At 41.4% G+C, this 27,074-nt stretch overlaps 1 protein-coding gene across 3 annotated transcripts; it reads left to right on the top strand.

The window, feature by feature from the left end:
• The first annotated feature begins 2,762 nt into the window (after nucleotides 1-2,762).
• Nucleotides 2,763-6,465, top strand: LOC149985641 (uncharacterized). 3 transcript variants are annotated; one of them, XM_090240322.1, is made up of 11 exons: nucleotides 2,763-3,147; nucleotides 3,432-3,502; nucleotides 3,590-3,766; nucleotides 3,857-3,918; nucleotides 4,001-4,087; nucleotides 4,175-4,216; nucleotides 4,285-4,458; nucleotides 4,538-4,573; nucleotides 4,672-5,227; nucleotides 5,509-5,620; nucleotides 5,715-6,465. In XM_090240322.1, exons 1-8 carry the CDS (start codon nucleotides 2,990-2,992, stop codon nucleotides 4,571-4,573), a joined length of 807 nt encoding a protein of 268 aa, XP_090096448.1. In that variant the 5' UTR covers nucleotides 2,763-2,989; the 3' UTR covers nucleotides 4,672-5,227; nucleotides 5,509-5,620; nucleotides 5,715-6,465. The 3 variants fall into 3 exon arrangements, with proteins under 3 accessions (XP_090096448.1, XP_090096452.1, XP_090096444.1); XM_090240326.1 differs by lacking the exons at nucleotides 5,509-5,620; nucleotides 5,715-6,465 and adding an exon at nucleotides 5,297-5,412; XM_090240318.1 differs by lacking the exons at nucleotides 4,672-5,227; nucleotides 5,509-5,620; nucleotides 5,715-6,465 and having other exon boundaries at nucleotides 4,285-4,569.
• The last annotated feature ends 20,609 nt before the right edge of the window (nucleotides 6,466-27,074 follow it).

The following is a 27,074-nucleotide window of genomic DNA, read 5'->3' as shown; positions in this document are numbered from 1 at the left end:
GCAGAGAGCTGGGACGAAAGTAACAAAGCCTACCATCAGTAACACACTACGCCGTCAGGGACTCAAATCCTGCAGTGCCAGAAGTGTCCCCCTGCTTAAGCCAGTACATGCCCAGGCCCGTCTGAAGTTTGCTAGAGAGCATTTGGATGATCCAGAAGAAGATTGGGAGAATGTCATATGGTCAGATGAAACCAAAATATAACTTTTTGGTAAAAACTCAACTCGTCGTGTTTGGAGGACAAAGAATGCTGAGTTGCAGCCAAAGAACACCATACCTACTGTGAAGCATGGGGGTGGAAACATCATGCTTTGGGGCTGTTTTTCTGCAAAGGGACCAGGACGACTGATCCGTGTAAAGGAAAGAATGAATGGGGCCATGTATCGTGAGATTTTGAGTGAAAACCTCCTTCCATCAGCAAGGGCATTGAAGACGAAACGTGGCTGGGTCTTTCAGCATGACAATGATCCCAAACACACCGCCCGGGCAACGAAGGAGTGGCTTCATAAGAAGCATTTCAATGTCCTGGAGCGGCCTAGCCAGTCTTCAGATCTCAACCCCATAGAAAATCTTTGGAGGGAGTTGAAAGTCTGTGTTGCCCAGCAACAGCCCCAAAACATCACTGCTCTAGAGGAGATCTGCATGGAGGAATGGGCCAAAATACCAGCAACAGTGTGTGAAAACCTTGTGAAGACTTACAGAAAACGTTTGACCTCTGTCATTGCCAACAAAGGGTATATAACAAAGTATTGAGATAAACTTTTGTTATTGACCAAATAGTTATTTTCCACCATCATTTGCAAATACATTCATTAAAAATCCTACAATGTGATTTTCTGGATTTTCTTTCCTCATTTTGTCTGTCGTAGTTGAAGTGTACCTATGATGAAAATTACAGGCCTCTCTCATCTTTTTAAGTGGAAGAACTTGCACAATTGGTGGCTGACTAAATACTTTTTTGCCCCACTGTATATGTTGAGAATTTGTACCTTTAAAACAATGTCAGATCTTCAATGTTATATCCACTCCCAGAAAAAAAACAATGAGCTGAGCAGCACCTCCTACTGGAGAATTGATGTCTTCAGTTTCCCTTTGGTCTCTCATCCAGGGATTGAACTATACCCAGCCCTGTTTAGCTATAATATTTCCCATTGGTGACAGGCATCAATTCAACGTTCATTCCACATTGGTTCAACGTAATTTCATTGATAGCGTGAAAACCATGTCGTTTCAACCAGTGTGTGCCCAGTCGGTTGTCACTGACTATTACCAATGTGCTAGCGTGAGAATTATTGTTGAGAGATCGCCGCTTTAAAAGTAAATAGATTTGCTCACTGTTGCTATCAAAATCATTCCAAAAGGTAGGTAACAGAGCAAATGAAATGTGACCTTCCAGTCTTGGAATTGTATCAACTCGCCGCCCAAGGCTTTTACTTGTGACATATAGATAAATACACTGAAGAGGATCAATGGGTATTTAATGAAGATGCGCATGATCATCCCCAGAATGTTTTCATGTATCTATTTTCAAAGGATAAAGATAAGAACATGAATAACTTCATAGTTGAGAACACTATTACAACATGGAAGAAAATCCAACATATTGTACAAGTACCAATATCACTCCCTAAACATAACCCTATGGAACAATCCTTGGATAGCTTTTCTGAATTCACCCATCATTTTGGTGATAGGAAATTAATCTATTTCCATGAGAGCATTAATAAGCCATTTTGGATTGAACAATGTAGATATTTTCAAAATACATGCAACTTGGAGAAACAGGAAAAAGCTACTTAAAAATGTTATATCGATGTCGATATAATGTCGATTTGAAATCTTTCGGACATCAGAGCAATCTTCAAGGAATCCTATTTGAGTCAGAAAATGATATTAATATGATAGGTAGGCTATACAAAATCTTGCAGAGAGCCTATCCAACTGACTATCTCTTAGAAACAAAAACAAACTTTTGGAACCAAGAATTTAAAATAACTGATTTTGGCACAAGATGGAGGGAATGTTGGAACATAAATAATACAATTACAATTAACTAAAATGTATGCTTAATCCAGTATAAAATAACGTATAGAACGTATAATACAAGAGACAAAATTCTCAAATTCTACAGCACAACGCCAGAGTCATGTCTTAAGTGTAAAACGAACAAAGACTCAATGATCCATGCCTTCTGGGAATTATATAAAGTTCCAAAAGTTATGGGCGGAGTTAGAAAGTATTACAATGTACATTTTATTTTAATCCCATCTGTCTGTATATTGCAAGACATGGCATATAAGGGTGAAGTGAGATATCTGATGGGTTGGACGATGCTCTTCTCGTCAACCATCTTGAAAAAAGGTATACTTAAAAACTGGAAATCAACCAATCATCTGTCGTTAACACAATGGAAAGGTCAATGAGTTGAAAGTGTGTGGGCGACGGAGAGAAACAACATGGAGCAGTTTGAGGCCATATGGCAGAGAGTAATGCGGGAACTAGAGATGTGAGCATGTGGGTCTGGGCAGGTGTGATGTTAATGTTTGTGTGATGTTGTCGTTTGTATGTTATGTGTTGTAAAAAAAAACAAATAATAATAATCTTATCAAAAATAAAGAAATGTGACCATACTTTGTCACTCATATATAATCAATGATGGTTATTTAGGCCTACATAGCATTTGCAAAGTCATCAACAGCTATTGTTTCACTTCAACCCTGAATTCAACTAAAAATAGGCAAAAATAGGCCTAGTGTTTCAAGCTCTGGGGCCTGTTGCACAAAAGTAGAATTAAGACATCCGGGATAAATGACTCAGCTGAGCTCAATGAAGCCAAAACATGTGCGTCCAGGCTTAATTGGTTGCACAAAGACCAAGCCAGGATGAGCAGACACGGATTCATTAAGCCAGGTGAAACCAATCCTGGATAGGTGCGCGCTCACGGCTCACTCAAATAGACCCCGCCACAGATCACAGATTAACTGATTTACCATGGCAACTAGAGCCGCGTACTTTTCCCCGTCGGAAGCACAAATCCTCATGGAGGCATACGAGGAGGTAAAAGATATAATTAAGAAGAAAGGCAACACCGCCACAGTGATAAAGCAAAGAGAAAAAGCGTGGCAAAGTATTGCAGACCGCCTGAATGCGTAAGTAGTGCACAATTACACACTCACCGCTCCGCTGAAACATCACAATTACAATTCAAATATTTAATTCACATCTCCAAAAATGCAGTTGTACTGTAATTATGAAACGGTTAATTTTTTTTATTGAAATGCACTGCAGATATGAGTGAAATTGTGTAAAGTAACTCCATCACACTGTATAAAGCTATGATAAAATTTTTGATATTTTTACTGAAAACAAGACAAAAATACCAAGTAATTTTTTGCAGTGTGACTCCATTAAGTGTGTGTGTGTGTGTGTGTAGATTAAACATGAACGGGCCAAAACGGACATGGCAGCAGGTCAAAATCAAATACAAGAACATTCTGCAGAATGGTATGGTCCCTGACTAATATTTAACAAAGCACAAGCATATATTGTACCCAGAAGGTGCCTGCTCACACATTGTCTGTACTGTTTTAGCAGTGAAAAAGAATACCCACAGACAAGGCACGGGTGGTGGGTCACCAAAGGCTGACCTTACCCCAGCAGAGGACATGGCCTTGGAGCTAAATAAAGGCAGGCCCGTCTTAGAGGGGATCCCTGGGGGGAAAGAGACGAGCATAGGTTCCTCCCAAGATGCCACCCGCTTCATTCAAGGTATGTCCTTCCATCTCTACATGGGATACAACCACATTCATATTGAATCAATTTGGACTGTCTGACTTTGGTTTACCTATTGCCTTGCAGTGTCTGGCAGCACTGTGTTCCTGTTAGAGCCACCAGCACAAGCACCAGACGATGCTGATCCAGTGAGTACTCCATCAAAGGCATACTGTAGGCCTGGCATGTCTTGTCTACTAGCTTCAATATGAATCCGATTAAATGTGATAGGGTGAAGGCCCCAGTGCAGCAGCAACAGCACATGATGGAGACGATGATGAGGAGGAGACCATCTCTCTGGATTCCAGAAGGCATGAGGTATCATGTTAAGACTGTGAAAGTACTATTTACTCTACAATGGTGAGGAGTCCTCATCAAAATCAAAAAATCTAATTTCTTTTACAGGACCCAGATGCTATACAGTGGGAAAACCAGCCTGGCAACATAGTGCGTATTAATAAAAGGACACCACATCCTGCCAAATTCCAGCTGCGCTAATTGTATTGTGTTCACAGAGCTCACAAGCTATCAGAAAGTTGTATGGCAACCACCTCCGGTGCCAAATAGAACTGGCAGACATAGACATTCAGTACAAGAAGAAAAAGATGGAAAATCTTGCACTGGAGTTCGAAATAAAAAAGAGGACAATTAGGAAACTGGACCTTGAAATAAAAAAACTTGAGAGGGAGGTGAGATATGCCTTCAATGTACACTGTATGCTAACTGTAACACAAATGTATTAATCATTATTTTTCTTTCCTCCCCCAGCTCCAAGAAGATGACACAGCTCAAAATAAAAATTAGGTATATTCTCGTAAAGTCAAGTGAGCCATGACATATGAGCTCTTATTGTGAGCACACAGGACGGTGGCATCTTTCTAAGGTTTTTTTTATTTTCCCAGCAATCAGTACAACCAAGTCATCGTTATAAGGCATCGCCCTCTTTTGCCCACCCCCCCCAGCACCAGGTGTGGCCACTAGCCTATATGAAGGCCCAAAATTGTGTGTTCCTTTCTGCTCTGACAATGGCATGCCCATTCGTGCGAGATGTGGTGGATGAAGAAGCACTTGTGCTGAGGAGAGCCTTCAGGTGAGAAAGGGTCTTCAGGGACCGGTTGGACCCACTGGCCTTCCCTGATGACCATCTATATGAAAGATACAGGTTTTCTGCAGATGGCATCAGGTATCTATGCAGACTACTGGGTCCCAGGATTAAGCACCGCACTGCACGGAGCCATGCACTGAGTGTGGAGCAAATGGTTTGTGTGGCCTTGCGCTTTTTTGCTAGTGGAGCCTTCCTGTACTCAGTGGGGGATGCAGAACAGCTGAACAAGGCCACAATTTGCCGCACAATAAGGAGTGTGTGTCTGGCTATCAAAGCATTAGCAGATGTCTTCATCTCCTTCCCTGGCCACAGAAGACTCTGTGACATCAAAGAGGAGTTCTATAGGATTGCAGGTAAGAGGATCTACAAATTACAGGACAACTGTTAACACATAGTAGGATACTCATTACTTTGTGTGACAGGTTTCCCCAATGTCATTGGTGCAGTGGACTGCACACACATAAGGATAAAAGCCCCCTCAGGTGCCCATGAGGCCGATTTTGTGAATAGGAAATCCTTTCACAGCATTAATGTTCAGGTGAACATAACTTTTTGATATTGTCCATTGACGAACACTCTGCATTGCCAGTGATGTGCATTGATTGGTGTAATATTCCTCATCTTATGATTTCAGATGGTCTGCAATGCTGACTGTGTGATCAGCAATGTTGTGGCAAAATGGCCTGGCTCAGTCCATGACTCCAGAATCTTTCGGGCCTCTGAAATCTATCAGTGCCTATCACAAGGTAAGCCACACAACCCCTATTTATAACCATCATGGCTGTGTCAAGAATATCACTGTGTTTATGAGGTAGTAATGATGAGATTTTGTGTTGACAGGTGAATTCTCTGGTGTGTTGCTGGGAGACAGGGGGTATGGCTGCCAGCCTTTTCTCCTGACACCTTTCACAGACCCCCAGGAAGCACAGCAGGCCTACAACCATGCCCATGCCAGGACCAGGGCCAGAGTTGAAATGACCTTTGGCCTCCTGAAGGCACGCTTTCACTGCCTTCACAAATTAAGGGTCAGCCCTGTTAGGGCATGTGATATTACTGTGGCTTGTGCTGTCCTTCACAATGTGGCCTGCCTGAGGAAGGAGAGGGCCCCCAGAGTGCCACCAGCCATGGACTGGGACAATCCGGCAATCTTCCCTGATGACGACAGTGGTCGGCTGCTGAGGGACCAATATGTGTTGAATTATTTTAGTTAGTATGTGTGCTTTCAATTTTGGTTAAATATGTCCTGCGGTGGCAGAGAAATTTTGGTTTTTTGGGTTCGTTTTTTGACGAATTTGGCCTCTTATGATGTTTGTGCGGTATACTGTGTGTAATACAAGGCTGCAGGGAGGCTACTGCATCCATTCATTTGTCTGTTCAGTTGATGTGTATGGATTTGTCCTGCATTTATTTTAGTGTGCAGACATGCAGGGTGTGTTATACACATTCAAAGGTCTGTATATGTATCATTTTGTATAATATGCTTAGATTCTGTGCTTTCCATCTTGTAGAGTCACTGTGACTTCAGTTTTGAAAGGAGCTGATGGTTTACCTGCTTTGTTTTGTCCTTATTCAATAAAGGAACATAATGTTACACATTGTGTTTTTATATTCATATGGAATGTGTATTTGTTTATATGACAGAGTACTAGGGCCACACTGAAGAAAAAGGATAAAGTCATAAATTTATGAGGCTGGTTCTTTCTGCAGAAAAGCTACATATTGTTTTTACAGTTTTGATACTTATGACAATGTGATACTTAATATTCTGGCACATCAGCATGTCTTTGTTTATGAAACCATACTGAAGTACAATTTCACGAAATGCCCCACATCTGTCATTTTAACAACTGTCCTCCTTTAAAACAACTGGTTACAATATTATGACTTGTGTTTTTTTCCCCTCTGTGGCCCTAATATTCTAGCATTTTATATATAGCCTTATAGTCTATGGGAAACTGTAAATTATCTAATGATAGCAACATCATCTAAAAATCATTTTTTATCCAAAATCATTGAAATTAATGATCACAAACGTTTAAATAACAGTGGGTCTAGTTATATGTGATAACAATGTATAGTGAGCAGTGAAATAACTATTGGTTTCCATTTGTGGTGACTGCTGACTGACATTAGGGATGAGATTAAATAGATCCTGGAATTTAGCCTGGTCTGGAGCAGGCTAGCTCCACAGAATAAATCTCCATGGTAATTTATACCATAACATATCCTCCTGCCCCCTATCCATCTTTAGTGCAACCGGATTACGGATCAATTGAGCCAGGATCACCAAGATATCCTGGCTTAATCCCTTATCCTAGTTTTGTGCAACAGGCCCCTGGTTGATTTAAATGTAAATATCAACCTTTGAAGGAGTATCTTCTGCTTGGATTGTTATTGTTGATTGATATTGAAAACCAAACACAATTCAATATCACTGTTGAAATACAATACATAGCATATTAACTTGTCAAAAAATTACCAAATGATATGTTGGATTCACGTCTCCAACTCAATCAAAAATAAAAGTTAAATAATGGGATAAAGCCATTGGCTCAGACAGAACTATCTAAGCAGTAGATACCATTTATACATATATATATATATATATATATATATATATATATATATATATATATATATATATATAGTTGAAGTGTATACTGTATGTATTTCACCTTTATTTAACCAGGTAGGCTAGTGGAGAACAAGTTCTCATTTACAACTGTGACCTGGCCAAGATAAAGCAAAGCAGTTTGACACATACAACAACACAGAGTTACACATGGAATAAACAAACATACAGTCAATAATAAAGTAGAAGAAGTCTGTATACAGTGTGTGCAAATGAGGTAGGATAAGGGAGGTAAGGCAATAAATAGGCCATGGTGGCGAAGTAATTACAATATAGCAATGTGACACTGGAATGGTAGATGTGCAGAAGATGAATGTACAAGTAGAGATACTGGGGTACGAAGGAGCAAGATAAATAAATAAATACAGTATGGGGATGAGGTAGTTGGATGAGCTATTTACAGATGGGCTATGTACAGGTTCAGTGATCTGTGAGCTGCTCTGACAGCTGGTGAAGGAGATATGAGTCTCCAGATTCAGTGATTTTTGCAGTTTGTTCCAGTTATTGCCAGCAGAGAACTGTAAGGACAGGCGGCCAAAGGAAGAATTGGCTTTGGGGTTGACCAGTGAGATATACCTGTTGAAGCGCGTGCTACGGGTGGGTACTTCTATGGTGACCAGTGAGCTGAGATAAGGCGGGGCTTTACCTAGCAGAGACTTGTAGATGACCTGGAGCCAGTGGGTTTGGCGGCGAGTATGAAGCGAGGGCCAACCAACGAGAGCATACAGGTCGCAGTGGTGGGTACTATATGGGGCTTTGGTGACAAAACGGATGGCACTGTGATAGACTGCATCCAATTTGTTGAGTAGAAGGCTATTTTGTGAATGACATCGCCAAAGTCGAGGATCGGTAGGATGGTCAGTTTTACGAGGGTATGTTTGGCAGCATGAGTGAAGGATGCTTTGTTGCAACCTATCCTTTAAAATGTTGATATGTGGCTGTGTTGTCAACCAAACACAATTCAATATTACTTTTTTAATACAGTAAATAACCTGAAGTTAAGCCTATTTTACAAACTAATGTTCAACCCTAAATCAAATCAAATCAAACCAAATCAAATGTATTTATATAGCCCTTCGTACATCAGCTGATATCTCAAAGTGCTGTACAGAAACCCAGCCTAAAACCCCAAACAGCAAGCAATGCAGGTGTAGAAGCACGGTGGCTAGGAAAAACTCCCTAGAAAGGCCAAAACCTAGGAAGAAACCTAGAGAGGAACCAGGCTATGTGGGGTGGCCAGTCCTCTTCTGGCTGTGCCGGGTGGAGATTATAACAGAACATGGCCAAGATGTTCAAATGTTCATAAATGACCAGCATGGTCAAATAATAATAAGGCAGAACAGTTGAAACTGGAGCAGCAGCACGGCCAGGTGGACTGGTGACAGCAAGGAGTCATCATGTCAGGTAGTCCTGAGGCATGGTCCTAGGGCTCAGGTCCTCCAAGAGAGAGAAAGAAAGAGAGAAATGGAGAATTAGAGAGAGCACACTTAAATTCACACCGGACACCGGATAGGACAGGAGAAGTACTCCAGATATAACAAACTGACCCTAGCCCCCCGACACATAAACTACTGCAGCATAAATACTGGAGGCTGAGACAGGAGGGGTCAGGAGACACTGTGGCCCCATCCGAGGACACCCCCAGACAGGGCCAAACAGGAAGGATATAACCCCACCCTACAATGATCAACACATCCATGGCCATATTTTTAAGTTACTGTAACTATACATCTGTTATTATGTACTCATATATAGCATGCATGTTCAAGATAGCATGCATAGGTCATCACAGGTCACAACTGTTGTAATAATCTGTGCAGAATCTCGAACAGCATTGATCAATTAGACCATGTACAGTATACTGAACAAAAAATTGAAACGCAACATGCAACAATTTCAAATATTTTACAGAGTTACAGTTCATATTAGGAAATCAGTCAATTAAAATAACTTAATTAGCTCCTAATCTATGGATTTCACATGACTGGGCAGGTGTGCAGCCATGACTAGGCCCACCCACTTGGAAGCAAGTCCCGACCAATCAGAATTAGTCTTTCTCCACAAAAGGGCTTTACTACAGACATAAATACTCCTCAGCACCACTCAGAACATCCCAGAGATGAAGAAGCTGGATGTGGAGGACGTGGGCTGGCATAGTTACACATGGTCTGCGGAACCGGTTGGACGTACTGCCAAATTATCAACAAAACAATGTTGGAGGTTGCTTAAGGTAGAGAAAATAACATTCAGTTCTCTGGCAACAGCTCTGGTGGACATTCCTGCAGTCAGCATGCCAATTGCATGTGCCCTCAAAACTTGACACATCTGCGGATGTGTGTTATGTGACAAAACTGCACATCTTAGAGTGGCCAATGTAATGATCATGCTGTGTAATCACCTTCTTAATATGCCACACCTGACAGGTGGATGGATTTTCTGGTCAAAGAGAAATGCTCACTAACAGGGACGTACGCTTTTTGTGCTTAAGGAAAATGTCGGGATTATTTATTTCAGCCCATGAAACATTTTACATGTTGCGTTTATGTTTTTGTTCAGTGTGCTTTTGTAATCTTAACTGCAATCCAGGTCGTTTGTCTCTGCTATTATATGAAGTGCATTGAAAACACATTAGACTGTTTTATAAATAAAAACAATATATGACATTGTACTACCATTTTAACTTTGCTGTGCTTTAAAATGGAACCCAGTTAGGCACTGAACAAGAATACGTTGAACCCATCACTCACTCTCTCTTTGACTGTTTCTCTCTTTGTTCTTCCCCCTTCTTTTTCTCACTCTCTCTTTTCATCTTAATTCTTCTTATTCTCTCTTTCCACCTCTCTCTCTCCCTTTTTCGAAAACGTAATTGTTGTGCTATCATGTAAGTGCTATTCATATTCCTCACTGCAGGTCAGAGACAGACTGAGGGCCGGGAGATTCCTTTGTCCAGCGGGTGATTCGCTGGTTTGTTGTCATAGCCCGCTGGGACTTAATTTGTGATGTTCACCTCTGCTGTGATGTTTTCATTGCCTTCGTGTGAGGATTGAACAGACATGTCTTGTTACTGTATTCACAATGAAGATCATTCTGCTGAAGACCGATGACTCTTACCATAAAGCAGCAATCTAGTCCATGTCGGTCTAAAACCCTTTGTCACCAAATCTGTTTGTGAATTATTTGTTCAATATATCATGTACTATTTCCCATAAACTTCAAAACAAGTATATTTTTGCAACAAAAATACTAATATTCTGCTGTTTTTACAGTTAAGTTTACATATTAATAATGGGTGTTGAATGTAATTGTGATACCAAAGGAGTACAATACTGTGTACTGTAAATGGGCTTTATATACACTGAGTGTACAAAACATTAAGAATAATTGCTCTTTCCATGACATTGACTGACCAGGTGAATCCAAGTGAAAGCTATGATCCCTTATTGATGTCAGCTGTTAAATCCACTTCAAACAGTGTATATTAAGGGGAGGAGACAGGTTAAATAAGGATTTTTGAGACAATTGAGACATGGATTGTGTATATGTGAAACAAAATGTTTAAGTGCCTCTGAATGGGGTATGGTGGAAGGTGCAAAGCGCAATGGTTTGAGTGTGTAAAGAACTGCAACGCTACTGGAATTTTCATGCTGAACATTTTCCCGTGTGTATCAAGAATGGTCCACCACCCATAGGACATCCATCCATTTTACACAACTGTGGGAAGCAATGGAGTCAACATGGGCAAGTATCCCTGTGGAATGCATTTGACACCTTGTAGAGTCCATGCCCTGACAAATTGAGACTATTTTAAGGGCAAACGAAGGGGTAGAACTCAATATTTGGGAGGTGTTCCTAATGTTTTGGAAACTCAGTGTATATGAAGCACCTGACATGCCTGTAACTGTTGCCTTATTTTCCCCAACGGGTAGCAAGGTCAACTCTATGACTTCTGTTTTCCTTTATGGGAGTGAAAAAACTCCACCGCATTGGTTTCTTCATTCTATCCTGCCTTCCTATAAATCAGTGTAAATTAAACGTAAACTGGCTCTTGCCATGCCAAGGCTTAGCATCAATATAGCCCTGCGTCTGGAACGAAAACCTACGTCTCACAAACAATTTCCATTATTAATGATCTCCAGCAAACAACCGCCAACGCATCCCAGCAGCAGTGCTGTTCTCACCTAACCTCTATCTCTGTCGGGGGGAGACAAAGACTGAGAGAGTTCCAGAGAGATAGAGGCAGAGAGAGAGAGGCAGAGAGAGAGAGAGAGAGAGAGAGAGAGAGAGAGAGGCAGAGAGAGAGAGAGAGAGAGAGAGAGAGAGAGAGTGAGAGAGAGAGAGAGCGAGAGAGAGAGAGAGGTAGACAAAGAAATACAAGTGAGAGAGAAGGAGAGGGTGAAATGGAGAGGTTTGAGTAGGAAGAAAGGAGATATAGCGAGAAAGATGGAGCTAGGAGGAAGACAGGAGAGACACAGGAGAGAGTGTGGAGGAGGCAGAGAAAAGATAAATAGAGGAAGTTAGGAAGAAGACAGGTGGTGGCAAAAAAAGACAGAGACAGAGATATAATCCTGCCATTGTTATTCCACACACATTCTCAGTGCGAATGTAGGATAATTGGAAAGGGAGAAACAAGCGGGAGAGGTGAATACGTTGTGTCCCTTAATGAATTAACTTCCTCTGAAAAAACCTTGACATACAAATCAAGAGAGGGAATGAATCAGTCATCCCACTGGGCACACACACTGGTTGAATCAAAGTTGTTTCCACGTCAGTGAAATGACGTGGAATAGACATTGAATTGACGTCTGTGCCCAGTGGGATCTGGAGAGAGAGAGAGATTAGACACAGAGCGATAAAGAAGAGACCGTGGGAGAAAGACAGTAGGCAGAGATAAAGAAGAGAAACAGAGAGGCAGAGAAGGCAGCGATAAAGAAGAGAGAGAAATGGGAAGAATGACAGTAAAGATAAAATAAAATGACTATAGCTTCACAATTAAAGACAGTTCATCGTCAGATTTGATTAACTTTGGCTGATTCCCTGTGACTTGAGTGTACCTTCAAGAGGAAGCCTCATGTAACCTCATCTAGCCAGACAGATGATGTATTGAACCTGTGTGGAGAGGCATCCATATAGCCTACAATGTTTGACAGGGGATCCCTTGTCACCAACCTTGTTTGGGCAGTAATGCTCTATATCCTTGGCATTCATGTATAATCAATGTCTATCATATTATTCAATCACTATTTAAGCATTGTAAAATGACTGTGGAAGGTGTTGCTACCAATTGTCATCAGACAGGGAGTTCGTCTGGGTTATTAGTGGTCTGTTTTAATTGCCATTACCGTTGGAGAATACCGAGTGCCCCTGCTTCCCAAGCTCCTCAGAGTCTGAGTACCAGGCCCAGCTCTAATTAGGCAAATATTTTTCTGATTTACTCTATGAGCTGGATGAGGTCCTCTGATACTGAAATAGGCACTCTCATTCCAGCACCTGCCTAGTTAACGCATAGGTCAACCATACCTATCCTAGCCCTTCTGGCCAATTACCAGACGAGCTGAAAGGTGTCATAATGTGTAGCCTTCCTGTATGTATGTGGCTTTAATGGCACGTGAGGGATGTCTTGACAGGCACAGGAAAGAGTGCACTTGACCTATGACTGTAGGGTCTCTGGTGTGAGCCTTGCTCTGGCTTTCCCCACTGACTTGCTTGACATGCACAAAATGTAGAATCATGATTATGACAGTAAATGTAGATATTACTTTCATTTACCCTTCAAAATATAAAAAATAATTTATACACATATAAAATATATATATTTGTTTAAAATCAGCATTTGCTGTCAGTTAGAGAGGTATGTTTCATTTTCTTCGACATATCTTCACATTTTAATGTTACAACGTGCGATTAAAATTGATTTATTTGTCTTTTTTTTTGCCATCGATCTACAGTGAATACTCTGTAATGTCAAAGTCAAAGAACAATTATAAATGTAAAAAGATTAATGAAAATAAAACACTACTATACCTTGATTAGATAAATCTACTCACCCCCCTGAGTCAATATGTGTTTGAAACACCTTTGACAGCGATTACAGCTGTGAGTTTGCTTGCGTAAGTGGTCTAAAGCCTTGTTCACACTGCAGGCCGTAATGCTCAGATCAGTTTTGTTGCTTTAAATCCGTTTTGGAATACTGACTGTCAAAACAGCAAATAAAATGTGACCAAATCAAATGTGTGTGTTCAGACAGCAGTAATTTTCTGACATGGCTATGCTAGTTGTCATAGTAATGTCGGGTGCGTGCGCAGTGGTGTAGGCTGATTGGTGGTGGTGATCGTGCTTCCTAGCACTCAGAAGTTAAGTAGCAAGCTAAAGGGACAACAATGCCTGCTATGAATGTTTCCTAGTTGTTTGAATATTAAAAATCATAGTGTAAGAACACCTTTAAAGCCTCAAAGGGTAAGATGACCCAACTTTCAAAACGAGACCTTAATGGCTAGCCACAGCAGTCAACTAGCTAGCTGTTAGCTTTCATGAATTCATGAATTTGTTTGTAAACATTTATCAAAATAGTTAGCTACCACGTGTTAATGTCAAACTGTCAACACAGCAGATTGGAAGCAACAAGATATGCTTAATAACAATCGAAAACCCCCTTGAGGACAAATACATCAGATTTGACTGTTTCGACACAAGTCGCATGGCCAGGAATCAGATTTGTATGAAATGAGGCTTGAAGTATCCGATTATATGTGCTTATTGACTGTTCAGAATGCAGGAAAACAATTTGAATCAGATATGCAAACAAATAGGATTTGAGTCACTTCAAACTGTCAATGTGAACAAGGCTTACTGTAAGGGCTTTGCAAACCTGGATTGTGTAATATTTGTCCGTTATTCTTTTTAAAATTCTTCAAGCTCTCAAAGTGTTGGGGATGAACTTGGCCTCTCAGGAACATCCACTGGCTTCTTGGTAAGTAACTCCAGTGTAGATTTGGCCTTGTGTTGTTTGTTATTGTTCTACTGAAAGGTGAATTCCTCTCCCAGTGTCTGGTGTAAAATAGACTGAAACAGGTTTCCTCTAGGAATTTCCCATCCCATTTCCTTTTATCCTTATAAAAACTCCCCAGTTTTTGCCGATGTCATGATGAAGCCACCACCATCCTTGACAATAAGGAGGCAGAGATTGGTGCCAACATAACATTTTGCATTTAGCGCCAAAAAAGTGTATTCCTTTGCTGTGTTTTTCCCCCCAGTATTACTTTAGTGCGTTGTTGGCACTATATTTTTGTTTTGTATATTTTTAGGTCACTACATAGGGGGTGATTGAATATTTTATGCAAGAACTGTATTTTAGTTACTCAATTTTATTCGTATTTCGTGTAGGACAATGACAACAACAACAAAAAAATCACAATTGAATCTATTTCAACAGAATTTCAAAAAATCCAAGGTGTTGAATACTTATGATACCCACTATATCTGTATTTCAATGGCAGATTGGGGAGTCTACTGCTACATCTGTCTGTCTCATCTAGATGGGGGTGAGCTTTTCCACTCATGCCACAAGACCAGCTGAAGACCGCCTGTCAAGACCTGACGGTTAGGTAGGTGTTTGTGTGCATATATATATATATATATATATATATATATATATATATATATATATGTGTGTGTGTGTGTGTGTGTGTGCGTATGTATGCTTTTCAGCCTAAGCCACAAAGCAAGCGACACCTGCTTTTACTTAGTCCACAAAGACATATTATTCAGTGGGCTAATAGAATGATTACACAGCTAAACAAGGGCAAATAAACACTTGGTCTGGAATGTTCTATTTACACTACCCAACGCCTCATCATAAGCTTATATACAGTGCACAATGTACATTCTGCCAAGTGGCTAATTGCTCATGTGAGAGAGCTCTGACGAAGGTAGGAACCGAGAGGACCGCTGACCTTGTACAAAAGGAGATGACGATAGTACCGCATCACGCAATCGCCACAAAGCAGCACGCAGAGCAGCATGTGTGTGTGGGCCCTGATGGTCTTTCCCTTTTAAAAAGACATTAGACCTGATGGTAATGGTATCTCCAAGCTTTCCATCTTCTCTCCAGTACCGCCACATAAATTGTAGCCAGGCAGCCACAGAGCACAGTCCATTAGGAAAGTAAACAGCAGGTATTTTTCATAGGTAAGAATCGAGGGTCAACATGGCTAAACCAGACTCCTGGGATACAGTCTGTGATGGTGCTGTAAGTATGATGATAAGACAGGCTTTTAACTCCACTGATAAACATGTGGATGGAAGGAATAGAAAGGTGAAATGGAAAGTTAGAAAGTGGACCGGGGACAAAGGCAAGAAAGATGTGAGCAAGGTAAATAACATCCGGTTTGCATTTCAGCTGTGAGAAAAATTATAATACAATGTGATAATGTATGTGCCACCAGTCAAACATTGTGCCTCACGTAGCGACATCTGAGGAGCTGTCACCAGTTTGATTTTATACACGCCTTGAAAGATCTTGCGTTGCTGTAGGTGTGTGAGTGTGTGTGTTTGTGTGTGTAAGTGTGTGTGTGCAACTGTGTGTTTTTCCATGGCATGGTGTCCCCTGGCTTTCTCTGATTCCTCATGGTCCCATTGTGGGTTTAGCCTCCAGTCACCACCCTCTGTCCATCTGTCCATGGGTCTGATGGAAACGAGAGACAGAAGGTGCACTATCAGGAGAGCCTCTTAGCAGAGAGGTGAGAACATACACACTGATCCCCTCTGGATTACTGCTGGTCACTGTCTCTCTGTGACTCAGGGCCTGCCTGCACTGGATGGTGGAAAACACAAGAAGCTCTCCATCGTATATAGTGGCTTTATATATGACCTTTTCTCTTCCTTTCAGTCATATACAGTGCCTTCGGGAAGTATTCAGACACATTCACTTTTTCCATATTTGTTTACATTAGTCTTATTCTAAAAATAATTACATTCCATTTTTTTCCTCATCAATCTACACACAATAACCTATAATGACAAAACATTTTTTGAAAATAAACAGAAATAACTTATTTACATAAGTATTCACACCCTTTTCTATGAGATTTGAAATTGAGCTCAGTTGCATCCTCTTTCAATTGATCATCCTTGAGATGTTTCTACAACTTGATTGGAGTCCATCTGTGGTAAATTAAATTGATTGGACATGATTTGGAAAGGCACACACCTGTCTATATAAGGTCCCACATATGACAGCGCATGTCAGAGCAAAAACCAAGCCATGAGGTCGAAGGAATTGTCCGTGGAGCTCCGAGACAGGATTGTGCCCAGGCACAGATCTGGGGAAGGGTACCTAAACCTTTCTGCAGCATTGAAGGTCGCTTCTTCCATATTTGTTAAATGGAAGAAGTTTGGAGCCACCAAGACTCTTCATAGAGCTGGCCACCTGGCCAAACTGAGCAATTTGGGGAGAAGGGCATTGGTCAGGGAGGTGACCAAAAACCCGATGGTTACTGACAGCGCTCCAGAGTTCCTCTGTGGAGATGGTAGAACCTTCCAGAAGGACAACCATCTCTGCACCATTCCACCAATCAGGCCTTTATGGTAGAGAGGTCAGACAGAAGCCACTCCTCAGTAAAAGAAAAAGGCACCTAAAGGACTTTCAAACCATTAGAAACAAGATTTTCTGGTCTGCTAAATTGAACTTCTTGGCCTGAATGCCAAGCGTCACATCTTCCCTACGGTGAAGCATGGCGGTGGCAGCATCATGTTGTGGGGATGTTTTTCAGTGGCAGGGACTGGGAGACTAGTCAGGATCGAGGGCAAGATGAACAGAGCAAAGTACAGAGAGATCCTTGATGAAAACGTGCTCCAGAGCGCTCAGGACCTCAGACTAGGGCGAAGGTTCACTTTCCAACCGGACAACGACCCTAAGCACACAGCCAAGAGCAATGCAGGAGTGGCTTTGGGACAAGTCTCTGAATGTCCTTGAGTGGCCCAGACATAATCTGGACTTGAACCCGATCGAACCCCTCTGGAGAGACCTGAAAATAGCTGTGCAGCGACGCTCCCCATCTAACCTGACAGAGCTTGAGAGGATCTGCAGAGAACAATGGGAGAAACTCCCTAATTACAGGTGTGCCAAGCTTGTAGCGTCATACCCAATACTCGAGGCTGTGCTTGCTGCCAAATGTGCATTAACAAAGTGCTGAGTAAAGGGTCTGAATGTAAATGTGATATTAAAAACATATATAAATTAGCAACATTAGTATTGTGTGTAGATTGATGAGGAGAAATGGGTCTGAATACTTCCGAATGCACTTTATTTAGTGCTATTGAACTGATACCACTGTAAAAGTTTTACCTATCGACTATAGGTATTTTGGCCATGGTTTTCAAGTGACTTATAGTCTTACATTTCTGTGTGGAGAATGTAATACCAATCTCCCAGGCTGCAATTTATAAGCCTTTTGTAATGTTGCCTTGATTTAATATAATAGACCCTGCAATGTTCAGAGAAAATAAACCAACAATGAACTCTATTTGGAAAATTCTATTTGGTATACTCTGTCTAATATTTGTTAGAGCATGGAGATAATCTATCCAATAGACCATTTAAGATTCATCGTCCCCTTGTTAAACGGACACACAAACACAGACGGATATAATGGCACTCCAAACAAACCCTACATCATCCATTACGAGGAGGCCAATAAAACTAGAGTCTGGATTGTGTCTGGATATGTTGAATAAGAATCCCATTGCTCAATCCCTGGCTGCGATGAGGAAGGATACACAAACCAATCAATACAAGGACCATTAGGCTTAAACCCAGCTCATCCATAAACTGCCATGCAGAAGACTGTAAATGAGCAACAGAATACCCAGGGACACACAGATAGGATCCTGGGTTACTCATACAGTTGGAACATGAGGGGTTTGGTGATGGTATTGTGATATATGGTATTCTATAGGGCACTTCGATATTTGGGTTTCTATTCTAACAAACCTAAAGCAATGGTGAATATTAGCGCTGGCGGTAGCGCTATACGCTCAGAGGTGTGTCAGAAATATTTCACATGGAGGCCATAGCAATAGCTGGCGGTGGCGTGATAGGGCTAGGTTTTGATAAATTCGTTTTCTAAGGCTTGGCACTTCAGTGGCCATTCAGAACATGCTCCATGGCTAAATATGTGGTTGTTCAAGTTGTGTATTTCTGTTTTTTTATATATATCAATACCAATTCAAATGGAATTCTGTTACAAATAGCCAAAAGAAACAAAATAACAAAATGTAGGCCTATCCCATATTTTCTAAATATGTTAAACATGTTTGCAGTCCACATTGTTCTAAGTAAGCTAATTGCATGGCTTCAATATGAAGATTTTTTAAACATAGCATTAGCATTGATAGGCCTACCTAGCAGGTGGGGATTCTGGTGGGGTGACCCCACCAGGTAGTGACAGTGCTGGCAACACTAGCTGCAGTAACCCATGGGGAGGGGGTCACATTTGGACAATCAGAGAGGGAGCATATTATTGTGGCCCTGGTTTCACAAAATAACCAAAGGTCTGACTGCACACAGATGCTTTGGGAAATGGTCACAAGGTGGGACCAGCGTGTGTGTGTTTCAGGGGATATGGGTGTATCTGATCTCTTTTGCATGCCTTCTCAAACAGCTGCAACTGTACAGTATATGCGTTCGTAAATCAAGTCCTTTCTTGAGTTGGCCTCAGGGACAAAACAACTGTTGAGCATCTGAGCTTATGGTTGTTTGTGGGGCAAAGGGGTTGTGTGTGTGTGTGTGTGTGTGTGTGTGTGTGTGTGTGTGTGTGTGTGTGTGTGTGTGTGTGTGTGTGTGTGTGTGTGTGTGTGTGTGTCCATCCCACATCTGTTGCTAGGGGGCAATGATGATAGGGACAATTTTTTGTCCCTATCCCCATTTGGGACAAATGTATTTTGTTCCCCTACATCAAACGCAATCACGACACGCAGGTTTAAATATCAAAACATACTCTGAACCAATGACATTAATTTGGGGACAGGTCGAAAAGCATTAAACATGTACGGCAATTTAGCTAGTTAGCTTGCACTTGCTAGCTAATTTGTCCCACTTAGCTAGCTTGCTGTTGCTAGCTAATTTGTCCTGGGATATAAACATTGAGTTGTTATTTTACCTGAAATGCACAAGGTCCTCTACTCCGATAATTAATCCACACATAAAACGGCCAACCAAATCGTTTCTAGTAATCTCTCTTCCTTCCAGGCTTTTTCATCTTTGAACGTATATGTTGATTGGCATCTACACTTTCATAGTATTACCACGACAACCAGCAAAACATTTAATCTTTCAATCACCCACGTGGGTGTAACCAATGAGGAGATGGCACATGGGTACCTGCTTCACTAAAGCTACTTCTATAAAATGGGGAGATGGGAGAGGCAGGACTTGCAGCACGATCTGCGCCAGAAATAGGAATGACTTCTATTTTAACCCTTGGCAACACAGACGCTCATTGGCACGCGCGAGGTGTGGGTGCAATAATTGAATAACATGGATCTCTAAATGTATTTTGCGATGCTCGCACACACGACGTGTCCGGTCTGGTCAGCATGTTTGGTCCATGTCTGCGTCCCCGCATACATCAAATTAGCATAATACAGAAATCCCCATTAAAATCTGTCAGTTTAAGCTAGATATACAGTGCATTCGGACCTGTTGACTTTTTCCCCATTTTGTTATTTAAAAAATAAATCCTTATCAATCTACACACAACAACAATTAGTTTGTGTTTTTCTGTGGATTCATGTTTTGTATTGCTATTGAACTTTGAACATTGAAATCTGAGAGACCCTCAGATTAAGATAAAGTTGGGTGCACCCTAGTAAACTATAGGCAGGATAAATGGCCGATATCTAAGTATATTGTACTATTGATGTATTTCATTCATATTGAGCTCATTGTACAAATTTCACATGTCAATATTTACTCAAGGTGATACATTTTTTGTACGTTTTTTTATTTACAAAATACAAGCCGCTGTTCTTTTCCTAAATTATTCAGTTGTGTGGTTTTCATTTCTCCCTATTGCTCCAGTAGCGAACCTAACTGGTTCAATAGAGTTTAAACTTAAACATACAGTAGCCCATAGTGTTAAGCAATTGTTACATAAGCAAAGGGAAACGACAGTCCATCATTACTTTAAGACATTGGCAGTCAATAGAGAACATTTCAAGAACTTTGAAAGTTTCTTCAAGTGCAGTCGCAAAAAAAAACATCAAGTGCTATGATGAAACTGGCTCTCATGAGGACGGCCACAGGAAAGGAAGACCCAGAGTTACCTCTGCTGCAGAGGATAAGTTCATTAGAGTTACCAGCCTCAGAAATTGCAGCCAAAATAAATTCTTCACTGAGTTCAAGTAACAGATACATCTCAACATCAACTGTTCAGAGGAGACTGTGTGAATCAGGCCTTCATGGTCGAATTGCTGCAAATAATCCTCTACTAAAGGACACCAATAATAAGAAGAGACTTGCTTCGGCCAAGAAACACAAGCAATGGACATTACACCGGTGGAAATCGATCCTTTGGTCTGATGAGTCCAAATTTGAGATGTTTGGTTCCAATCGCTGTGTTTTTGTGAAACACAGAGTAGGTGAACGGATGATCTCCCCATGTGTGGATCCCACCGTGAAGCATGGAGGAGGAGGTGTGATAGTGTGGGAGTGCTTTGCTGGTGACTGTAATGGGTTAATTATGATGCCATGATATGTGCCTGTGTTGATAACGTGTGGTATGATCCCATGTACTGTGTTGTAATGTAGATGTAATATCCTTGGCATGTTAGTGCAGTAAATTGAGATGTGTGATTTTTTACATAGAATTGGGCATAATGATCATGGCTGTAGACTGCAGGCAAAATATGTTTCAGGGGTTTGAAAAATACTATATTCCCCACCACCCCACCTCCATCCTCACATACTTTGTGCCTCCTGTTAAATAATTGGTGCATGACACCTCTGAGTGGGAGCCTGGCAACAATCTCACTGCTGGACAAGGATATGGAGCTAATGGAACTTATTCATGGTTTTGACTTAAATTGAACAATTCTGGCCTCTGTAAAGATATCTTAATAGTTTTTGAACGCCTATACATCAATTTCCATGATTCAGAGGAGTAGGAATTATGTCCCAGCTAATCTAATTATGGATTGTATAGAGAAAAACATGAAGGATGCAACAATGTTTAAATGACAATGAAGTCCGTTCTGACTTTTTCCATATACATGTACATTTGTACAATTGAACTATCCATTGCAACAAAGCACAACAGTGGTAATGAACGATAAAGTGCATTATGTAATATGCAGGTAAATTAGGGTGCACAATACTGACCATGCAGGCTACATTATGATACACTGACACCCGGTTCTGTCTCCCAGTAGGGGTTACAGTACACTGGCTTGGCTCTCTCAACCGTTCCACTGGATCATTCACTCTGTATCACTGCCTCTACAAGTAGGCTGGTAAATTAAATATCAGTCACAGCTACACACCCACTATATATTTATGTTTTATCCAGAGCGACTTGCAGGAGCAATTAGGGTTAAGTGCCTTGCTCAAGGGCATATCAACAGATCTTTCACCTAGTCAGCTCAGGGTTTTGAACCAGCGACCTTTTGGTTACTGGCACAATGCTCTTAACTGCTAGTCTACCTTCCTTTCACATACACTTTTGTTTCACCACTTAATTGCCTTACTTAGCCTTGCTGCTCTTGCAGTGGATAATTAGTTGTCATGACAAACACTAGGCCTACACTGAGTCGATACATGTACAGAGTGCTGCAAAACCACCATTGCCAAAAAGGAGCCAAAATACCACTGGAGTGACAAGGCCGATTTCTGATGGAAACATGCCACATCCCCAGAGCTAAATGGATGGATATGATGAACTATTTCTTTCTGCTCTCCTGTCTCCCCGGTAATCTGTAAATCGATTTGAAGAGGAGCTATGGCAAGGATAAAGGGTAAAACCGAAGCACTACCATAGCCTTCCCCGCTCCACTCGCAATGAGACAGTCATGTCTAACAGCCCTATCTCTTGACATTCAGACTCATGTCACGTATGAAGGGACAGTTTAGATTCAGCGGGATGGGAGAGTCCACACGCTAGGGAATCTGCCACCTAATGATTGGGGAGAGTGTCAATGCTATCATGCATATTCATGGATAATTATCACTCTTTAGAAAAAAGTAAGTGAGATGTCAATGTATTGGTGCTTCATGTGAGAAGGACTGCCTGGTGGAGTCTTTGAAATATTCTGATCGTTTAGCTTCTCAGTGCACTGCATCTTGACTTGAACAGCATCTCGAACCTGAAGAAAAACCTGGTGATGAGCATCCCATTTCAACTCTATTTATCTCTCTCACTCACTCTCTCCCTCTCTTTCTCTCTCTCACACATACACAGCTGTGTTTTCGTGAAATGTCAGGACTTTTTGGAGTGTATTTTTTTTCTCCCATTACAAATCCTATATTCCCTAACCCCTAACCCTACACCTAACCCCAACTCTAACCCTAACCGTTAACCTATCCCTAACCCCAAAAACCCTAAACATAACCCTAAACCTAAACCTAACCCTAATCCCAAAACCCTAAACTTTAAGCCTAAAGTTGCATTTGAACAAATTCAGGACCTGACTTTTCAAGTAAGTTATTGTTTTCTTACCTTTCCAGGACATTAAGGGGAAATGTTAGGACATTGGGGTCCTGATAATGTAGGAAAACATGTGCACATACACACACAAATCCACACACAAACAAACACACACACAACACACTCTAGCCTATTCCCCCTCAGGAGACTGAAAGATTTGGCATGGGTCCTCAGATCCTCAAAAAGTTATACAGCTGCACCATCGAGAGCATCCTGACTGGTTGCATCCCCGCCTGGTATGGCAACTGCTCAGCCTACAGATGGTAGTGCATACGGCCCAGTACATCACTGGGGCCAAGCTTCCTGCCATCCAGGACTTCTATACCAGGCGGTGTTAGAGGAAGGCCCTACAAATTGCCAAAGACTCCAGCCACCCTAATCATAGACTGTTCTCTCTGCTACTGCACGGCAAGCGATACCGGAGCGCCAAGTCTAGGTCCAAAAGGCTTCCTTAACATTTTTGACCCTCAAGCCAAAAGACTCCTGAACAGCAAATCAAATGGCTATCCGGACTATTTGCATTGTTGTCGTCCTCCCCTCCACATTTTTACGCTGCTGCTACTCTCTGTTTATTATCTATGCATAGTCACTTTAACTCTACTCACATATTATCTCAATTGCCTTGACTAACCTCTGCCCCCGCACATTTACTCTGTACCGGTCCCCCCTGTACATAGGCTTGATACTGTTATTTTATTGATGCTCTTCGATTTTCTTCTCTCTTTTTTGCATTGTTGGTTAAGGGTTTGTAAGTAAGCATATTACTGTTGTATTCGGCGCAAGTGACAAATACAATTTGATTTGATTTGAATTTGAATAGCCCAGAGAAAACTGCACTCTGACATTGCTCAGCATGACTCTGTCAGCTCTTTGCCTGTTCTCTCAGCTCTGCAGTAGGTACCTCATGTCTAGCTTCCTGTCATGTTGTGTGTGTAGGTGGCAGGGAAGTCAGGCGCAGGAAAATCAAACTTGTTATAATGGAGTAGTTTAATAACATAAAACAAAACTCCAAAACCAACGTCCATAATAAAATAAACATGGGTACAAGAACCTGTCGCGCACCAATCCATAAAACACAAGCATAACAATAAACAATCTCTGACAAGGACATGAGGGGAAACAGAGGGTTAAATACACAACAATAAATTAATGGGATTGGAACCAGGTGTGTAGGAAGACAAGACAAAACCAATGGAAAATGAAACATGGATCAATGATGGCTAGAAGACCGGTGACATCGACCGCCGAGCACCGCCCGAACAAGGAGAGGCATTGACTTCGGCAGAAGTCGTGACACTACCTCTGTTCTGATTGCTGAAGCACTGGTTAACATTAGAGGAGGGACTAGTCTGACTCCAAAGAAACCCACCCTCCATAGGTCTGATTGGGAAGAGATTGACTTGCATTGCCCAAGCTGAAGTGCTAGTTAGGTCTGATTCCTACTAAAGTTAACCTTGCTTAAAACTGTATTATTGTGTGGTTTTGTCTTTAATAACCAAACAATCAGTGGTCTTGTTTATTAATTTGGAAAATACATTCCCTGAGGATTCCCTGACCACACAGCCATGGCTATTTATTTGAGTAGCTCAGACCATATTAACTTGGGGTCATGGCATTTCCATTGTGACACGAAATGGGATTGTGGGGGTGTGAAACGTCAGGCTCGGGTGATCACTGTAGTACAGATCTAGACTGAAGTGTCACGCGGAAATTGTACCAAGAGCCTGAGGTCAATTCACATTTAACCTGCCTGGCTAACCAGCTGCCAATGACATCTAAATAATACCATTGTTACTGTAACATATGAGTGCAGAAATATTAGTTGTCAATGTAAATATACTATCGGATATTGCCAAACACATTAATTTATACACAATCCTTACACAAAGGTTTCAACATATTTTGGTGTTGTCCTGAAAATATGATTTCAGTTGCTGACATACTATCTTTCATGTAGGCAATAGTTTTCTCAGGGTACGTAACCATGGTGATAGTGGTACTGTATAGTAAAGGTCAACTACTGGGATGAGCAGTTCTTCAGACTGCCAGGAATGTATTATATGATGTCTGTTTCCTTTATGTGAATAGACTGTGAACTGTAGATACAATAGGTATTTTCATGGCAATCTTCCTCTTGCTTTCTTTACGTTCTCAGGGTCACAGACACCTGGCCTCGCTGAGGCGAAAACTTTGGCTTTCCAAGGCTCAGATACACACACATCATATTTTAACACACTGCATTTATGACAGAGTGCAGAGACAGACAGTTTATTGTTGTTTCTCTTATTGTTGTATTCAGGTGGCTTTATCTATGGCTCTGAATATATTCTGTTGCAGTTTTTGTCAGAGATAATTGCGGTATCTACAGTATATAATCACAATATGTACGTTTCACGACAACAGCATTACATTAATTTGTGTATCAAATCTCTGAAAGTGAAAAACGTCAGATGTTTTTCTATCTACCAGTTCAACAATTTTTTCCTAAAGCCCGTCCAACTGATGCTTGTTACACAACCTGCTTCAGACGGAGGTCAAAGACTCTGGAAACGCAAGATCTATCTGGAACCTGTCACGATTATATTGTGGCTTTTACGCAATACCACCCTTTCCTCTACTGAACATGGGCTGTAGACATCCCCAAACTAAGAGGATCAGAAAAAAAACATATGAATCCATATACATAAAAAACATGTGTTCAGAATCAGTGAGTGTCTATGGTTAGAGAAAGGTCTCTGCAAGTCTTATATTTTGTTTTGTATGGATGCCATAATGACATAGGCGCTTTGCTCGCACTTGTGATGGTGTTAAGTAGAGGGAACTGCGCTGAAAATGACCAGAAGCTACCAGAACAACAACATGGCTGCCGTGGGTGTGAGAAATTGACCTCACAAAGTTCCATCCTTTTTGCCCTTTCACACGCGTCACTACAGAGCAAACAAATGGGCTTTGGGGGAGGCAGGAGTCCGACAAACAACAACCAAGTGATCCGTATTCTGAACGGACTGTGTGTGATGTGTGTATTACTTTGAAAGGACACCGCCGCTCCTGAACCACACTCCTTATTGACAGACAGGTGCGGTCATTTCTCCTCACCTGTCACACACACTGTTCTTCAGGAGAGAGAGAGGACAGATTACAACAGAGCATGATTACCTCAAACAGCCAAAGCACTAAGACCGAGTCCAGTTTGAAATACCCCTTCATAGCTTTTCTGATTGATGTACTGTTAATACGGCTGAAATTTACATAATGATTTTATGAAATGCCTATCTTATCACTATAATATTGATTTATTCTCTATTGTTTCCCATTGAATGCACTGTTCCATTGCTCCAGGCAAATGGAGAGCCTATATGGCCAAGTAGCCTCCGGTTGTCATTCAATTGTTCTTATTGTCTTATATTTTCAGCACATTACTTTTGACCTTTGACCCTTTGTTGACCTCATTACTGCTATCCAGGCGGATTGTTGCTGTGTCCCAGAGTTAATGGCTGAATAGCCAACATCTTTAATGGCTGCGAATGGAATGCAGGAGAGCCTTCCATTATTGGTCTCTGACTGACTCTGACCCATTTCCTTTTCACGAAGCACTCACCTTTAAACCACACCCCCTGCCAATTCCCTGAATCATTATGGTAACCATAGGGATGATTCATAACAGAAAGGCATGGTTGGGAGCAAGGGCTCTTGTCTGAATGCAGTTTATTCAGGTGTGACATAGTTCACTGTTCATCATGGAAACCAATTTGATGGACTAGTATGAGAAAAGGCCACGACACAATTGAAACCCTTAAACACACACACACACACACACAGACACACACACACACACACACACACACACACACACACACACACACACACACACAC

The sequence above is a fragment of the Oncorhynchus mykiss genome, chromosome 1 (genome assembly GCF_057628025.1).
Source record: "Oncorhynchus mykiss isolate SJ-2025 chromosome 1, ASM5762802v1, whole genome shotgun sequence".
Taxonomy (NCBI): domain Eukaryota; kingdom Metazoa; phylum Chordata; class Actinopteri; order Salmoniformes; family Salmonidae; genus Oncorhynchus; species Oncorhynchus mykiss.
Note: the sequence above shows the minus strand (reverse complement) of the source record. Positions and strands in the feature narration are given on the sequence as shown.